Source organism: Stegostoma tigrinum, chromosome 33 (assembly GCF_030684315.1).
Source record: "Stegostoma tigrinum isolate sSteTig4 chromosome 33, sSteTig4.hap1, whole genome shotgun sequence".
Taxonomy (NCBI): Eukaryota; Metazoa; Chordata; class Chondrichthyes; order Orectolobiformes; family Stegostomatidae; genus Stegostoma; species Stegostoma tigrinum.
In genome coordinates, this window is record NC_081386.1 from 7,604,054 (window position 1) to 7,623,023 (window position 18,970).

Sequence of the window (18,970 nt, forward strand, 5' to 3'; positions counted from 1 at the left end):
TTTATTCTTATGGTAGTCAGCCTATAAAACCCACATTCAACATTACTAATCTGAAATAGCTATAAATCGACTTGATTTGATTTACTATTGTTACATGTGTTGACATTCAGTGAAAAATGAGGTGATGGCCTAGTGGCATTATCACTGGGCTGTTAATTCAGAGCCCCAGATAACATTTAGGGACTCAGGTTCAAATCCTGCCACGGCAACTGGTGCAATTTGAAGTCAATAAATATCTGGAATGAAGAGTCTAATGATGATTGTGAATCCATTGTCGATTGTCAGGAAAAGCCCATCTGGTTCACTAATGTCCTTTAGGGAAGGAAACTGCCATCCCTACTCAGTCTGGCCTCCATGCTATAGGAAGGATATTATAAACTGGAAAGAGTGCAAAAGAAACTTACATGGATGTTGCCAGAACTGAGTTGTACAGAGAGGCTGGACAAGCTAGGACTGTTTTCTTTACAGCATAGAAGACTGAGGGGGCAAATCTCAAAGAAGTCTAAGAGAGGCATGGATAAGGTGAATGCATTCAGTCTTTTTCCCAGGGTTGTGGAAATCGAGGACTAGAGGGCCTCAGTTTAAGGTAAGAGGGGAATGAATACAGGGGAACTGGAGGGGCAACTTTTTTTTTTACACAGAGGGTGGTACGCATATGGGATCACCTGCCAGAGGAAGTGGTTAAGGCAGGTACAGTAACAACATTTAAAAGGCATTTAGACGAATACACGGAAAGGGAAAGTTTAAAAAGATATGGGTCACGTGCAGGAAAATGGGGTTAGCATGGATGGACATTTTGGTCGTCATGGACCAGTTTGGGCCAAAGGGCCTGTCTCTGTGCTGTAGGGCTCTATGACTCAGTTTTGTTTTGTTTGCGATCCAGGCAATTCATACTGTACATCAGGGTGATAGAACAGAATGCAGAGTTTGGGTTATGGCTCCAGAGAAAGATCGACACTAATGTATGAGGGATCCATTAGTAAGTCTGATAACAGCGGGGAAGAAACTGTTCTTGAACCTGTTGGTATATGTTTTCAAACTTTTGTATCTTCTGCCTGACAGAAGAGGGAGGAAGAGAGTATAAGCGGGGTGGGAAGGATCTGTGATGATGTTGGCTGTTTTCCCAAGGCAGCCCAAAGTATAGACAGGGTCAATGGTAGGAATGCTGGTTGGATGATGGACAGGGCTGCATTCACAACTCTCTGTAATTTGCAGTCTTGGACAAAGCAGTTGCTGTACCGAGCTGTGATACATGTGGAAAGGATGCATTCTATGGTGCATCTATAAAAATTGGTAAGAGTCACTGTAGACATGCCGGAGTTCCTTCGTGTTCCGAGGAATTAGAGGCATTAGTGTGCTTTCTTGACTGTAGCATCAATGTGGGTGGACCAGGACAGATTGTTGAGAATATTTACTCCCAGGAACTCTCTATCATCTTCACCTCGGCATCACTGATTCAGATAGGGGCTGCTCTCCACTCCCCTTCCTGAAGTTGATGACCAGCTCCTTCATTTTGCAGACATACATACATACATTTAAGGAAGTGGACAGTACCTTGATGGTCAGCTGCGTACTAAGCAACTCTGGTGTGACTCTGGGCTGCATTCAGGCACGGCATTTGCTGCAGAGTAGCTGAAGGACCCATGTTTGGCTAGCCTTGACTTTCTCTGGGCTCTCTTCTCAACTTGTTCAGCTTTCAGTTTCTGATTGAGTCATCCTTCAGTCTCTGTGAAAGGTCATGATCATGGTCATCAGTGACTTCCTCATAGCTGAGAATGTCTACTATATTTTTATTAAGACATTTTCAAGCAGGATAGAAGTAAAGAAACCCAGGAGATTCTAACCTCTTGGCCAGTTCACTGCACAAAAGGGTTTTTGGTGTATGACTGCCAGCCCTTTGATGCACCAGCCAAGCCACATTCAGATGTCACTGGCTTAGCAATGGGTACATTCTGATGAAAGTAGTATACTCCAGGGTCTCCAAGTTGTAATCTTGTCTTGCCAAGAATGTATTTGTGACAATGACGGGAGAAATGGTTTAGACTTTGTCACTTGAATAGCATTTGTTGCCCTGATCTCCCAGTATTCATCTGTACATGGAGGATACAACCTGATAAATTTGACGTATGCAGTCCTCAAACTTTTCCATACTCTTACACAGCTCAGGCAAAATTGCAGATTTTGCAATGTTGCATGTTGATTTCAGCATACAATGGCAGATTGCTGGTAATCGTGGAACCTAGCTATGTGAAATATCAACAAATCTCAAAACTCCACTGTCACATCATCAGTGCTGACTGATAGCAGTGTGACAGCATCCTTGAGAATGACATTTGTCTTCTTGAAATTAATGGTCAAATCAAACTCTTTACTGACACGAGACACACAATCCATTTGCCACTGAAGGTTTTGTTTAATTTAGAATGCTCATTTGGATGAGTATTGACCGACATTGGTGCACCTTAGGTAAAAGAGATTGAAAATATTTCTGCCATTTTGTTAGACAAGTAAGCATCCTCTAGATGATTGGATGCTTAAACACAGCAGCACAGAGAAAGAACATACCTGAATGGAACAATGTCTGACCCTACTGCGGACCTCAGAAGAGTTCTGATGAAGCTCTTAGCTGTCACGAACAAGACATTATCACATTGTTTTACTGTTGAAATTGCTCAAGTTTTCTCCACTGAAACACGTGGAGGATCAGGCAGTGCGGCTGCGGAAGGACTTGAACAGATTAAACACGATGTCAAAGACTTGGCTGATGGAATACAACATGAGAAAATATGAGATTATGCACTTTGGTAAGAATAAAGGTATAAACTATTTTTCTAACTGGGGAAAAGCTTTGGAAATCTGCAGCAGCCCTAGTTGGGAGTCCTAGCTTAGTATTCTCTTAATATTAACATACAGGTTGAGTTTGACAAGCAGGAAGGCAAAAGCAATGTTTGTATTTATTTTGCGAGGGCTTGAATACAAGAGCAGAGATGTACTGCCAAGTCTGTATGAGGCTATGGGGGTCACACCAAATTTGGAATATTGTGAGCAGTACTGGGTCTGTGTCTAAGGTGTGCCAGTCTGGGAGGTGGTCTAGAGGAAGTTTGCAAGAATGATCCTGGGGATGAAGGACTTGTCAAATGGAGAAGCAGTTGAGGACTCTGGACTGCACTTGGAGTTTAGAAGGATGGGTGGGATCTCATTGAAACATACAAAATACCGAGGGGGCCTGGATAGAGTGGACGTGGAGAAGATGTCTCCACTAGTAGGAGAGACTAGGAACCAAGGGCACAGAGTGAAGGGGTGACCCTGTAGAACTGAGATGAGGAAGAATTTCTTCAGTCGGAGAGTGGGGAATCTGTGGAACTCATTGCCACAAAAGGCTGTGGAGACCAAGTCATTGAGTGCATTTCAGAACAGAGATAGATCTGTTGTTTATTAACAGGATTAAATGTTATGGGGATATGGCAGGAGAATGAGGTTGTGAAACATATCACTCATGAATGAATGGTACTGCAGACTCAGTGGGCCAAGAGGCTTAATTTTGCTCCTATGTCTTGAGTACAGATAAGTCCACATTAGGCTGAATGTCCTGATGAGATCAATGAAGGTAACATACATAGTAATCCAAATCAATTGGATTTAAAATGTTGCAAGTAAACGAAGATGTTTCAGCTTAACATTCTGGATTTAATAAGAATGGTATGCCCACTTAGCATCAGTACATTCATTTTAGCAATGTTTTGCCTTGGGGCCAACAGAATGTGCAAGACCCAATTGATGCCAATTTGGAATAACCTCTCCCAGTCCCAGAGAGGCCACCACTCACCACAACCCTCCTTGACTTTGCTGCTTGCTGCTCCCCTACCTGTGTCCGGAGTTTGCATGACATGATCAGTGTCATTTTAGCGATGTTTCTTCTACTCCCAAAGATACACACCTGGTGAGCACGTCACCTACAACCATTTCCCAGGCTAACCCTTCCACACAATTGCTCTTGCTCCTTTTCAAGCTTTCTGTTTCTTATTGCCCATTCCAGGACTCTAGTCAAGTTTCCATGTCAATTATGGGTTGTCTTGTGAGCTATCCACCAACTGCAAACAGTCAAACGAGTGCAAATGGTCCTGACATTCCAGCTTGCCAAAGATTTGACATCCTCTTTTTTTCAAAAAATCTTTTCAAGCTTTTAATGCTGGATCCATCCGCTTGATGAGTAGAGATTAAGATCCATTCAACAACTGAAGGTGATGTAGCAAGCTTCTTAATCACGGGCTGTGCAAAGTTGGTGTTGGCTGAACAGTGAGAAATGACGATCCTTACCACAGGTGGAGAGAGCCCATAGAACCCATTTCTATGCCATTCATGTTGGACTCATGATTTATAGCCGCTGTCTCTAATGCTTATGCTCTACATATGCCAGGGCAGAAGACTAGACTTGGATACCTTTCACTACCCAAAAGTTAGGGTTCCCTTTACCAATCTATCTGCTCGAGTCCAAAGGCAAAGCAGGGCATTTGGCAGCAACTTGATTGCAAAATTGCTCAGATTTTGACATTAGTCTCCCTTTGATTTGTGTCAGGGTTTATTCCCTAAGCCTTTAGGTTTCACAAGGTACCAATAAGGCAGTGAAGCTATTCACGCACAGCTGGGAGCTTGGCTCAAAGCATGACACACGCTGGTCTGCCTGCACAATGCCAGTATGGGGTCTAAACTACCTCAGAGTTCCTCTCAAGCTTCAGCTTGGTACCAATTTCAGTGCTGCCGCAAGTCACAGCTGAAGATTTGGCAATGGCGAGGCCGGACTGGCAGGAAAAGACTAACACATTTGGCTTGCTTTCTCAGATCTCCACTGGACAACAATGAAGCCTGAAAACGAGAAGCAAGCCATCACAAAAAAACAGAAAACTTCAAACTCACTTCACCCACACACTGCATATATCACGCTGACCTGCTTGACACATTTGTTGGACTTGCATACAATTTACAACTGTCAACACATTTCACACTGTTTGGTGTACACAACAGAAAATAGATATAGATTATTCAGTATCTGTGAAGAGAGAATTTACATCTAAACAGCACCTTTCATGATTTCTAAAATGATCCAATGCACTTCACAGCCAATTAAATATTTTTGAAGTGTAGTCACATTTGGAAACATGGGAGCCAATTTATGCACAGCAACTTTCTACAAGCAACAATGAGATTACAGCCAGATAAACTGTTCTGATGTCTGCTTCAATTTTGAATGAAGCTCAATGTTGGGGTGAGACTCGTCATTCAGGAAGTGGCTTGCTGCTTTTGGGGAGTGGCATATCTGTAACAAGAGGAGGATACATGTTAACTACATGTGAATGTTAACTCAACTGTTCTTACTCAGACAATACATGGGACACCACGTGTACTGCACTACGGCTGCTAAAACATATTTCCACAAGTAAGGTACAGAATCATACAAACCAGAAATGTCTTTCCACCAGCTGGAGTATGATCCATCCTGTCAACTGTTTCCCACCAATAATCGACATTATGGTTGCCTTAAAAGATGCAAGATGTTTGAATTCCTGAGTTCTGTAGTCCATTTGAGTTTGTTAAAACAGGTTTCTTGTTTTGCAATAGCAGGAAAAAATGCATTCAGTGAACAGGTTTACTGGACAGCCTGCTTGAGGCAGCAGCGCTTTAATGTAACATAGGCTGTACACAGCCTGTCGGAGTGCTGTTAAGAGTGCATGGAGAATGATAAAAGTCTCTCATCTGCATGCTTCCAGGTTGTCAGTTCTGGTGTCCTCTAGGAGCTCCATGAGTCAGGTGATGTTGCAATTCGAGGAGGTTTCTGGATGATTTTGGGTCGAACATGGCAAACCAGTAAAGGCAACCCAGCAGAGTCATGATAAGACTGGGTTTCTTAGAGAAGGCAACTAGTGCTGATGGTGGCTGCAATGGAGAACGATCTAGAGACATTTCATTGTGGCCAATATTAGTCCTTCAACCAGCATCTTTAAACAAAAAAATGGGGAGTTTGCTGCGTACAAATACATTCCAAGGTTGACTACACCTCAAAAAACAATTTAAGTGTTTTACAACCAATTTGAGACAGTGGTCATGAAAGGCACTCCTTAAAATAGAACATAGAACATAGAACATAGAACAGTACAGCACAGAACAGGCCCTTCAGCCCACAATGTTGTGCCGACCATTGATCCTCATGGATGCACCCTCAAATTTCTGTGACCATATGCATGTCCAGCAGTCTCTTAAATGACCCCAATGACCTTGCTTCCACAACTGCTGCTGGCAACGCATTCCATGCTCTCACAACTCTCTGCGTAAAGAACCTGCCTCTGACATCCCCTCTATACTTTCCACCAACCAGCTTAAAACTATGACCCCTCGTGCTAGCCATTTCTGCCCTGGGAAATAGTCTCTGGCTATCGACTCTATCTATGCCTCTCATTATCTTGTATACCTCAATTAGGTCCCCTCTCCTCCTCCTTTTCTCCAATGAAAAGAGACCGAGCTCAGTCAACCTCTCTTCATAAGATAAGCCCTCCAGTCCAGGCAGCATCCTGGTAAACCTCCTCTGAACCCTCTCCAAAGCATCCACATCTTTCCTATAATAGGGCGCCCAGAACTGGACGCAGTATTCCAAGTAAATTAATTCCAAGTAAAGATGCTGGAATTCAAGGTAGAGAAACAGGAGGCTGGAAGAACACAGGAAGCCAGGCAGCATCTTGCAATACTTTCTTTCAGTTCTAGATCATGATTGATCCTCAATTCTTTTGGAAATCATTAAGTCTGCGTCCTCTAGCTCCCAGCCACGGCTACCAACAATGATTCACTCTACCCTGTCTGAGCCCCTTATCATTTCATCTCTACCAAATTTCCTCTCAATATTTTCTTCTAAAGGAGAACCGCAGCCTCTCAAATTTACCTATTTAACTGTAAACACCTCACAGCAAAAGCTAGGCTGCGGACAAGAAACTGCCTAAGCAAGGTGACCACAGTATTTGCAGTCTCCTATCCTGCACATGATATTGAAGACCATACTGTTTTACTTTACAAATGAATTAAGCACTATGTCACACTATACAAAAACAATACAGCTAATGTCAAGTTTAAGTGGTCATTATCACAATGGAAGAAATAATGATATCTGGTAAGCTGGTGATGGGGAAGACAGCATTTTGTGTGAATTTTAGGGACAGCATTCAAGCATCTGAAGAAATTAGCATTTCTTTGCAGGGCAAATTGGCCGTATTTAATAAAACATACCTTGTGAGTTAACTTTTAAACAACAAAATACATTTTTATACAAAATAACACAGAACATGAATTCAAGGCTGTAAATTATCTCAAGCGTGGAAAACTGTTTTGAACAGTTTGTCCTTTTCTTGCAAATGCTTTTGGTGTCATCTAAAGTACCCGATTAAATTACAAATCTTGTAACACAGTTGTGGATGCTGCATTCTAAACAGGAATGCGCAATCTGCATTCCCTGATACACACTTCTTGCAAAAACAACAGAACAGTTAACTCCGCTTTCAGTCCACAGTTGCTGGCAGACCTGCTGAATTTTCCCAGCAATTTCTGTTTTTGTTTCAAATTTCCATGATCTGCAGTTCTTTGTTTCATTTTCGACTTTGCTGCAACATGTGACGTCATCGTGAAAGGCACCTGTCCTCTGTGTAGGAGGTACGGGGCATACTTGCATTACAACAGCAGACAATAACAACTACTTCAATAGTGTCGTGCAACACACAATAAGACAGCTGACAGGGGGCTAAAGGTGCGTGATTTGTACTCTCAATTCTCTGTACAAAGTTCAGCTCTGCAGAATATTATGAAAATGCATCAAGTACATCTGGGACAGCAGACAACTTCAATCAACAAGTTAATTCCAACTCCATTCACATGCATCTTACCGATTGGCTACAAGGAGTGGTTTAAATATGGGACACACAGATGGCAAAGCCCTCATTTCAGTTTAACACATTTGGTCTTTCATTGATAAGCTGATTCGGGAAAGCCTTCCCTACATAAGACACAAAAAGGGTGTACATCAAATAGGAAACAACACCCAAAAATATTTGACAATTTGATACTTCAATCATCCCATTGTTTCTCTACAGTTTACGCTCATAACATTTTCAAAACTTGCTTGGCATACAATATATAAAATAAATATCATGAGGTAAGTTTTTAACTTTTCAAAGTATTTCAATTTGGGAGGGAATGTATTTTTATGACCAAATATTCAGCATTGTGAGATAACAAAGTGTGAAGCTGGATTAACACAGCAGGCCAAGCAGCATCTCAGGAGCACAAAAGCTGACGTTTCGGGCCTAGATCCTTCATCAGATGAAGGGTCTAGGCCCGAAACATCAGCTTTTGTGCTCACGAGATGCTGCTTGGCCTACTGTGTTCATCCAGCCTCACACTTTGTTATCTTGGATTCTCCAGCATCTGCAGTTCCCATTATCTCTATTCAGCATTGTGCATAAAAAGCAGGCACATTCTCTGTCCTGACTTCCATATTGCTCATGTAATGCAATCTTTCAGAATCAGGTTGCTACAGTGCAGGGGATAGTCACTTGGCCCATTGAGTCTGTACTGGTTCACTGAATATGTATTTCACTAAGTGCTATTTTTCTGCCCGTTACCTAGTCCTCTTAGTCTTAAACCTTGCACAAGTGATAATGGTTTCTTCCTATGTAATCTGCCCAGGCCACTCATGATTTTGAATAGTGCCATCAGATCGTCTCCTAGAAAACAGTCCCAACTGCTCCAATTTATTGCTGTCTTTATTTTGCCTTGTTGAGTTATGAACTACTTGCAACATTAAATTAAAAACTGCACAAGTCAGTATTTAAATAGTCTTCTTGAAAGTTTTAGATTGCTTTTTAGACCAAAAGACATAGGAGTGGAAGTAAGGCCATTCAGCCTATTGAGTCCACTCCACCATTTAATCATGGCTGATGGGCATTTCAACTCCACTTACCCGCGCTCTCCCTGTTGCCCTTAAATTCTTGATCTCACAAGGAATTATCAATCTTTGCCTTGAAGACAGTTAACGTTCCAGCCTCCACTGCGCTCTGTGACAATGAGTTCCACAGGCCCACCACTCTCTGGCTGAAGAAATGTCTCCACACTTCCCTTCTAAATTTACCCGTCTAATTCTAAGGCTGTGCCTACGGGTCCTAGTCTCCCCACCTATCGGAAACAACTTCCCAGGGTCCACCCTTTCTAAACCATGCTTATCTTTAAGTTTCTATTAGATCTCCCCTCAACCTTCTAAACTCCAATGAATACAATCCCAGGATCCTCAGCCGTTCATCGTATTTTAGGCCTACCATTCCAGGGATCATCCGTGTGAATCTCCGCTGGACACGCTCCAGTGCCAGTATGTCCTTCCTGAGGTGTGGGACCCAAAATTGGACACAGTATTCTAAATGGGGCCTAAACTAGAGCTTTATAAAGTCTCAGAAGCACATCACTGCTTTTATATTCCATGGAATATATTTCATGTGATTTATTTTTGAAACTTAACCTCTCATGTAATAGCAATAATGTGGAAAATACAGAGGTAATAGACACTTACAACTGAACACAAGCAAGAACTGTGGAGACCATTTGAAATCACTGAAATTATCTATCTTCGTGTTACATTTTAACACACCTAATTTGTTTGGTCTCATCCACAACAATTCTAAACTTCTTGATATTAAGATCGATCTTTCCTAAATGCTCCCCAACTGAAATATACTCCATAGAATCATAGTGTCATCTAGTACTTTGAGACTGTATCTCCAGTTGCCTCAGTTTTTGCTAAACTAGATCCGACACTGCTACCATCCTTCTTGAGCTGGAAACATGCTAATCAAAAAAATGTCCTCCTATATAATATTGAAGGAATTTAGCTCCCTTTTCTTTTACAATGTAATCCCATATTACGGCAATTTAAAGGGTTTTTTTAAACCACTTATAACTCTTCCAGTTTTGCGTGATTTGTTCTGCAATCTTCTTCTCACTACTTGGTAATTTTTCCTACACTCATTTCTTAGATCAATACTGCCAACTTCAAACCCACTTCTTTGCAATCCTTTCGTAACCAGCTCCTGTTCAATACAAGTTTCTCTTGCCCAAACAGAAGAAACTACTCTTCACTAGCCAGATGAACTTATTCGCAGATTGGTCAGGCCTAAGACAAGTGAGGGAGCAACTTACTTGTACTTCTTCCAACCCTTAGTAGTCTTAAGTTTTATTAATTTGTTTAGGAACACAAAGTAAGGTCTGCGTATCAGAGGCCATGCTGGAAACAGCATCAGAGTAGCAGGAAAGCTGACATTTCAGGTCTAGACCCATCTTCGTCAGCTTTCCTGCTCCTCTGATGCTGCTTGGCCTGCTGTGTTCATCCAGCTCCACGCCTTGTTATCTCGGATTCTCCAACATTGGCAGTTCCCTACTATCCATGCAGGAGCCAGACTGCTTATATCAAAATGTCAGCCATGCAAATTACAATTGCAAGAAGGCATCATGAACAAATCATAATTAAAAACAGGTTCTAATCTCTAAAGATTGACAGCCTTAATATAGATGTGGAGAAACATTTTACGTTCATAAGAAAATCTAATGGAGAAACGGGGAAAAATGGAGCATGTAATGTCGACACATTGTACAACATCTACGTGGTAGCTCAAAGTGGTTCAAATTTTTAGGAATTACAAAATTCAAAAAAGAAATCCTATGTCGAATCCTCAATTCATTCCATACACAAGGCTAAAAAGTTAGTCACATATACGTTCAGATTGTCAGTGAAAACTATACTAAAGCATAACTGCCTGCGAGTACATCAATAAAGCATGTTTACTAAAAATCACACGAATTTGAATTTCTCCATCAGTCTAATTCAAACAACAATAAACAGCAGGACACACTCCTCTTACCACACTCCGGTATGTTTAAGATTTTTTGTCATCCTCTTTACAGTTCTTTGAAAATGTGTGTCGCTGCTTTTGTCAGCCTGCCTGTAGCCACCAATGGTTGTATCAAGGAAACACAACACATTATCATTGCCACAATGGAACAACAGACATGTCTACATTTCTAGTCAACCATTCATCCACCTTAATGCAGCAGTTTCATCAAACAAGGTGTGCGCGTTCGGTGTCATTAATGGTCTTCTGAACTATCACAAACCAAACCGTGCCAATTCAATTTTATGAAACACCACAGGCATGTACACAAACATTTCACTTTGAACAGAATGGCAGTTTCCAAAAGCACAATGCCACAGTCCTGTATGCGTTATCAAGTTGGAGCTTTAATAATACAATACAGAACACAGAATTCCGAAGGAAGCAGCACATTTTCGGGGAGAGTGAGACGCGCTGAGAAAGCCAGCCCAGCACACCCTCCTGTGAGGTGGGAAAGCAGCCAAAAAGGCCCAAACACCCAGGTCTGCTCTCCACCAGTCTTTCAATGCTAGCATTACCTAGTGAGGGCTATGTTTATTTAAACAATTAAATCCGAATTTGTGGAGAGATGGCTTACATAAATAAGATAGGGAGGGGACTGTCTGTCTCAGAGTGGCACAAAAAATTAAAAAGTCATTTGCACATTGGGAGATAAAATAAATCATATTAATGTAGTTGAAGCCGAATCTGTAATTAATCGTTATCCAAAGGGGGGTGCTGCTATCTAGCAGCCTGCATACATACTTGCATAACCTGTGGCTACCGCTATTGGGTCTAAATCCATTAAAGGAGAGATTGCATAGCCTGCAAGCTGCACACACAGACGCACACACGCATACAACTGGGCAGGCAGTAAAGTGATCTTGGCGGCATGGGGCGTCTCCTACCTGACTGGCTTTATGGAATTGCTTCTTCAAGCCGGCAACCGACATCTTGACCCTCTTGTAAGGAGGGTGGGTTTGGGGGGGGGGGGGGGGGGGGGGAAGAAGGTTGGGAGACAGAGCTGTCTTATTGTTGTTCCAGTTGCTACATGTATACCAGTTGCAATGCCAGCTGAGCACTCGGATACTTGTCCCAGAGCTTGCTACAGTAACACAGTCTGTCACAGCGACACTGTATCGTTTTACCACATCCTACATCGCCCCATTCAACACCCTCTCCGCCTCCTCATTGGCCGCAGCCGCTGTCAATCGGCGTATGCAAATCGGTGGCATGGGCGTCACGCCGCCGCAACACCCCGCCCCCTCATTTACATTTTAAATCCCCTCCCTCAGGAGTCAGCGTCTTCACGGGGGAACACTTGTGGTGTGATACGTTGCTAAGAAAGCAAGGCCCTGGTTAGTTTTTTTGTTTACTTACACATTTAATTAAAGTTAAAGCAAAGTTGTTGGAAATCTATAATCCAATCAGAATGAATTTGCCAAAAAGATGTCCTCCTATAGTTTTGCAAAGGGTCTTTATCCAACTTGAAACATTAGCTGTGTTTCTGTTTCCTAAGACGCTGCCAGACCTGCTGAGTTTCTCCTGTAGTATCCATTCTTGTAATCATTGCAGTTGTCATGACCCTACCTCTGGGACAGAAGGTCCCGGTTCACATCCTGCTTTCCCTGTATCATAAATGACAAGGTGTAGAGCTGGATGAACACAGCAGGTCCAGTAGCATCGGAGGAGCAGGAAAGTTGACATTTTGGGCCTAGACCCTTCTTCAGAATTGGTGGAGGAGAAAGGGGCTCTGAACTAAATAGGTAGAGGGGGGAGGTGGATAGAAGATGGATAAAGGACAAGATAGGTGGAGAGGAGACAGACAGGCCAAAAAGGCGGGGATGGAGCCAGTAAAGGTGAGTGTGGGTGGGGAGTTAGTGGGGGGATAGGTCAGTCCAGGGAGGACGGACAAGTCAAGGGGGCAGGATGAGGCTAGGAGGTAGGAGATGGGGGTGGGGCTTGAGGTGGGAGGAGGGGATAGATAGGAGTATAGGTTAGGGAGGCTGGGCTGGTTTTGGGATGCGGTAGTGGGAGGGGAACTTTGAAGCTCGTGAAGTCCACATTGATAACATTGGACTGTAGGGTTCCCAAGGAGAGTATGAGGTGCTGTTCCTGCAACTTTCGGGTGGCAACGTTGTGGCACTGCAGGAGGCCCATGATGGACATGTCATCTGAGGAGTGGAGGGGGAGTTGAAATGGTTTGCAACTAGGAGGTGCAGTTGTTTAGTGCAAACCGAGCATAGGTGTTACGCAAAATGGTCCCCAAGGCTCCACTTTCCTCAGACGACGTGTCCATCCTGGGCCTTCTGCAGGGCCACAATGATGCCACCCGAAGGTTTCAGGATCAGCACCTCATATTCCGCTTGGGAATTCTGCAGCCCAGTGGTATCAAAGTGGACTTCACAAGCTTCAAAATCTCCCTGCCCCCTACCACATCCCAGAACCCGCCCAGCTTGTCCCCACCTCCCTAACCTGTCCTTCTTCCCACCTATCCCCTCCCACCTCAAGGCCCACACCCATCTCCCACCTACTGACCTCATCCTGCCCCCTTGACCTGTCTGTCCTCCCTGGACTGACCTATCCCCTCCCTAACTCCCCACCCACACTCACCTTTAGTGACTCCATCCCTGCCTTTTTGACCTGTCTGTCTCCTCGCCACCTATCTTGTCCTCTATCCATCTTATAACCGCCTCCCCCTCTCTACCTATTTATTTCAGAATCCCCTTCCTCTCCTCCATTTCCAAAAAAGGGTCTCGGCCCGAAATGTCAGCTTTCCTGCTCCTCTGATGCTGCTTGGCCTGCAATGTTCATTCAGCTCTACACCTTGTTATCTCAAATTCTCCAGCATCTGTAGTTCCTATGATCTCTGCCCTGTATCATAACTTGGCTGAATGGATTGATTAAAAATTCTTCTTTTTTTGTAAACATTTGACATCCTTGCATTTGGTGATTGCACAACTATAGGTTTCAGCAATGTTTCACTTACCAGTGCTGTAATTGTTGAAAATGTTGGTGATGCATGTAAGACACCGCTTGTGGAGAGAGAAACAGCAAGAACGTTTAGTTTTAAGCAACATACCATCAGCCTTATCATTTGATCTCTCCTGTCCTGCATGTTCTTATAGACCTTTTCTCCCCTTGTGCTTTCCTGTACCCTTCTCCAAAGACCCTGAAGGGATACAACTTTTTAAAAATTATTTTAACGTTGCTAGGAAATTGGATAAACACATGAAAGATAATTTTTAAAAATGCAGGGGAGTGAGGTTTCTTGGATGGATTTACCGAAGAACTAGCACAAGAATGGTGCACCAACTGGTTTCCTCCTATGGTGTAGTACTTGCGATGTGATAAAAGGCTAGGCTGCCATGAAGGCTCCACCTCTCAAACTCTCCCCAGGCTCGGGGCGAGGCTGAACTCACCATCAGTCATTCTTCTCTAATGAGACCGCACCCTATGGTCCTCTGGGATTATGGCAACTTACACTTTCACTTCCTTTGGTTACTTTTCCATTCACCTTAAATCAGTGACCTCTGGTTTTGTCTCCTCAGAGGTGATACCAAACAGATGTGGTCTCCTTGCTTTTCATTTCTAAGCCTCCGTTTGTAAACCTCAAGGTCCTATATGTCTTATTATTCAATTTTCTCAGCTTAGCCATTTTCAAAGATTTGTATCCATAAACTCTCAGGTCCCTCTGGTTCTGCACTCCCTTTAGATCTTTAGCCCTATTTTACATTGTTTATCCTTGAGATTTTTCACCGCTCTTCACACTTACCTACATTAAACTCACCTGCCTTCTGTTGGCCCATTACACTGTTATGTCTCTTCTCTTAATGTCTATCACCATTACCCTTGCAGTTCACAGCATTAAGTCTGTGTCAAATAAAAATTTTTAAAGTGTGCTCTAAATCTAGATCATTAAGAAAGAGCGAGAAAAACAGTTCAACTAACAGCAATCCTCAGGAATCTGCGTTACAAATACCCTCCTACATTATGAAAAATAACTGTTCACTAATGCTGTTTGTTTTCTGTCACTAAAATAACTTCATATCTATTGTGCTCCTGAGATGCTGCTTGGCCTGCTGTGTTCATCCAGCCTCACATTTTATTATCTTCATATTTATGCTGCTGCCTCTTTTATTCTTAACTTTACTGCCGAGCATGTTATATGGCACTTTATCAAAAGTCTTTAAGAAGCTCATACATATTACATTATTATGAGCCCCTAATTATGTAATAAAACTGGATAAGCACATTAAATTATGTTATGACCTGTTTAAGTACCAGTAATCTTTTATTTTTAAAAGTAGACCACAAGAAAGGTTCAGGAGACTTACTAAGAAAACAAAGCCACAAGATTTCACAGTTATAAACAAATAACAATTCTTTGCTGCACAGATTAGAACAATACATATTTAATTTATTTCCAACACCCACAGTAAATATGTGGCAAACGTAGGTAATGTACTGTTTCTGAACACCCTACAAGTCATGCCAAAAGAAATGTTGTCAAGACAGATCCCATAGATTTCTCCATAACTCCCTCCATCCATTATCAATAGCATTGTGGGCCATCAGAACTCTTTAAACTTCACAAGGGATTATAATCCTTCAATTTTGGCCATCCGTGAAACCGCATCATAGACTATTTCAATGACTACACCTGTTCTTTTCAACCATCCTTCTGTCCAGAGTCAATGCTCCCTTGAACCCTGAAAACTGCTCTCCATAATTCCCATCTTGTGTAGTTGCATCAAGTTGGTACCACCTGTAGTTTTACAAGTTCCACTTTTAGTTATGCTGACCTCTTTAGGCATCTCACACTTTGTAAGTAACTGCAGCTTCCAGGAGTTATACCAAGCACTGACTACAACATGGACTAAGTCCAAGAACTCTGGTAGCTTCATGTCAGATGGCGGTGGAGAAGGGCTTCTGCTTTTCTTTTCATTTCTTTTTTCTTTTTTCTTTTAACCCTCTTTTATTTTACTTAGCTGTTGTTGAAGAGCTCAAGCACTCACAGCTGTGGCATTGACGGTTGCGAGGACGCCCAGCACAGACTCATGATAGCAGTGTCAGAGAGAGTTTGGGTGCATCGACGAAGTGGTCCTAGCGCTGCCCTGTGGCTGCTCCAGTGGAGGCGCTTTTGGTTTTCCCTGGCGGCGTCTGTGTCCTGTGCAGATTCGTGGAGGTGAGTTTGGGCCCAGTACAAGACCCTTTGGCTGCATCAGCAAGGTGGGCCCAAAGCAGACTCATGGCAGCAGCAGAGTTGAGTTTGGGCTGGTGCGGTACCCAGTGTTGATAGGGTCTGCGTTGGTGAGGCTCATCAAGGACTCAGTAGCGAGAGCATCGGTAGAGGCAAGATGACCCTGAAGAGTAGAGACTTTCATTCCAGTGGCAGCAGCATAGCAAAGGTGACACATGCCTGGCCACCATGCCCATGATGGAGCACTTAACAAGAATTAAGTAAAAAACTCATTCCTTATTTCTTTATTCTTCTGCCCTATTATTGTATGTTTTGGTTTATTTTTCAGTATTTTAATTTGGTGCCAGTGAGTGGGAACACTGTACAACACTTTTCACTGTATTTTGTAGCAAGATACATGTGACAATAAATAAATCAAATCAAGTCAGCTTGGCCTGAGTTCTAACAGTAGAGAGATATCCAACTGTTCTTGGAATTTGATTCACAGTGTTTTATATATAGAATCTGTGCAGTTCAGCTGCCTTTCTTATCAAGATGTTTCAAGATTGTCACTTCTAACATAGGATCTTATGTGAGGGTGGCACGGTGGCTCAGTGGTTAGCAGCGCTCCCTCACAGAGCCAGGTACCTGCGCTCAGTTCCAGCCTTGGGTAACTGTCTGTGTGGAGTTTGCACATTCTCCCCGTGTCTGCGTGGGCTTCCTCTGCATGCTCCAGTTTCCTCCCACAGTCCAAAGATGTGCAGGCTAGGTGGATTGTCCATGCTAAATTGCCTGTAGTGTTCAAGGGTCTGTCAGTTAGGTGGGTTATGGGGGATGGGTCTGGGTGGGATGCTTTGAGGGTTGATGTGGACTTGTTGGGCCATAGGGCCTGTTTCCACTTCGTAGGGATTCCCTGATTCTGATTCTAATCTACTCTCACAACTACTGACTTTCAGTCCCTTCAAGTAATCCTTATCTCCAGTGACCCCTGAACTGTTCTGAGTAATTTGTTGAAATCCTTGCAATAAGCCCGTCCCAGTCGCTGGGAAGAATTGAATGTTAATACCAGTCATAGATTGCTGGCTTACTGAATATGAAAATAAGCATATAACCAGATCATTTCATCACAGAATCAATCGAATTATCTTCATGTGCTCTTTATCAACATACACAATTGAGTTAGTTAAGCACAATTCAAACTTATAATTCCAAATTGACTTCCTTTAATTTCTCAATCTTTGATAATTTTGTACGGGATAATCATTTGTAAGAGCTTTCCCACCACTGAGGTTAAACTGACTCACTTATAATTGTTGGGCTTATAATTCCACGCCATATTTGAACAAACACATACCATTTCCAATTCATCCATCCTCTGGCATCATCCCTGTATCCAAGGGGAGGCAGTGGCCAAGTGGTATTATTGCTGGACTGTTCGTCCAATGACCCAGATAATGTTCTGGGGACCCTGATTCAAGTCCTGCTATGTCAGATGGTGGAATCTGAATTCAATAAATAACTGGAATTAACAGTCTAATAATGACCGTGAATCCATTGCCAATTATCGGGAAAACCCGTCTGGTTCACTGATGTCCTTCAGGGAAGGAAACTGCTGTCCTTACCTAGCCTGGCCTACATGTGACTCCAGACCCACAGCAATGTGGTTGACTCTTAACTGCCCTCTGGACAATTAGGGACAGGCAATAAATGCTGCCTGGCTGGCAATACCCTTACCCCGTGAATTAATAAAAAAAAAGAAAAAAAATCGAAAGTTATGGTCAGTGCTCCAGAATTTCACCCCACATTTCCATCAGTATTGTTAGAAGCATCTGGTCTATTCATATGAACATATAAACAAGGAATAAGAATAGGCCACTCGACCCTTCAGGCACACTCTGCTATTCAATAAGATCATGGCTGATTGGATTTTAATCTCAATTTTACGTTCCTGTGCATCACAATAATCTTTCATCCCCTTGGTAGGTAATAATCTATTTACATCCAGCTTAAAAATGTTTAAAGATGCTGCATCCACTGATTATGAGGAAAGGAATTTCAAAGATTCACAAACTTTTGAGAGAAAAAGAAAGTTTCCTTATCATTGTCCCAAATGGGTGAACACTTATTTTTCAGTTTAGACTCTTTGATCTAGATTTCCCATAAGAAAAACCATCCTGTCAACATCCACCCAATCAAGGCTCGTCAGGATCATTTATGTTTCAACTAAATCACTTCTGACTGTTCTAAACTCCAGAGGATACAGGCCGAACCTCTCTTTATTGTATCAGACATAGTATGAACTGCAGATGCTGGAGAATCTGAGATAACAAAGTGTAGACCTGGAGGAACACAAGCAGGCCAAGTAGCATCGGAGGAGCAGGAAAGCTGATGTTTTGGGCCTGGACTCTTTTCTGATGAAGGGTCTAGGCCCAAAACGTCAGCTTTCCTGCTCCAAAGATGTTGCTTGGCCTGCTGTGTTCATACAGCCCTACACCTTGATATCTCTAGTCTCTCTTTATAATGCAATCCGTTCTTTCCAGGTATTAACAGTCCACACTCCTGATGGTTTAGCAATTTTAGTACATATAGTCTCCCCTTTATCATTTGTTATGATTCTGCAACATTTAAGATCCACAAGACTATTGTACTTTGGTTGTCTGTTTTCAAGACAGAAGGGAGGAGGTCAAACAGCTTATTCTGAAGTCAGAGATAGTAAGAACTGCTGATGCTGGAGTCAAAGATAACACCGCGTGGAGCTGGATGAACACGGCAGGCCAGGTAGCATCAGATGACCAGGAAAGCTGATGTTTCAGGTTGGGTCTGAAGAAGGGTCCCGATC

At 42.7% G+C, this 18,970-nt stretch overlaps 1 protein-coding gene across 5 annotated transcripts in view; it reads right to left on the minus strand.

The window, feature by feature from the left end:
- The window catches only part of sh3gl3a (SH3-domain GRB2-like 3a), a 115,597-nt gene extending 103,524 nt beyond the window's left edge, over positions 1-12,073 (minus strand). Inside the window, exon 1 of one of the 5 annotated variants that reach the window (XM_048562997.2) lies at positions 11,858-12,073. In XM_048562997.2, coding sequence (XP_048418954.1) covers positions 11,858-11,902 — 45 coding nt within the window. In that variant the 5' untranslated portion in view covers positions 11,903-12,073. Of the gene's footprint in view, positions 1-1,554; positions 1,707-10,940; positions 10,963-11,857 lie in introns of those variants that run through there. The other 4 variants (XM_059639210.1, XM_059639213.1, XM_059639211.1 and 1 more) reach the window with 4 other exon arrangements.
- Between the last annotated feature and the right edge of the window lie 6,897 nt (positions 12,074-18,970).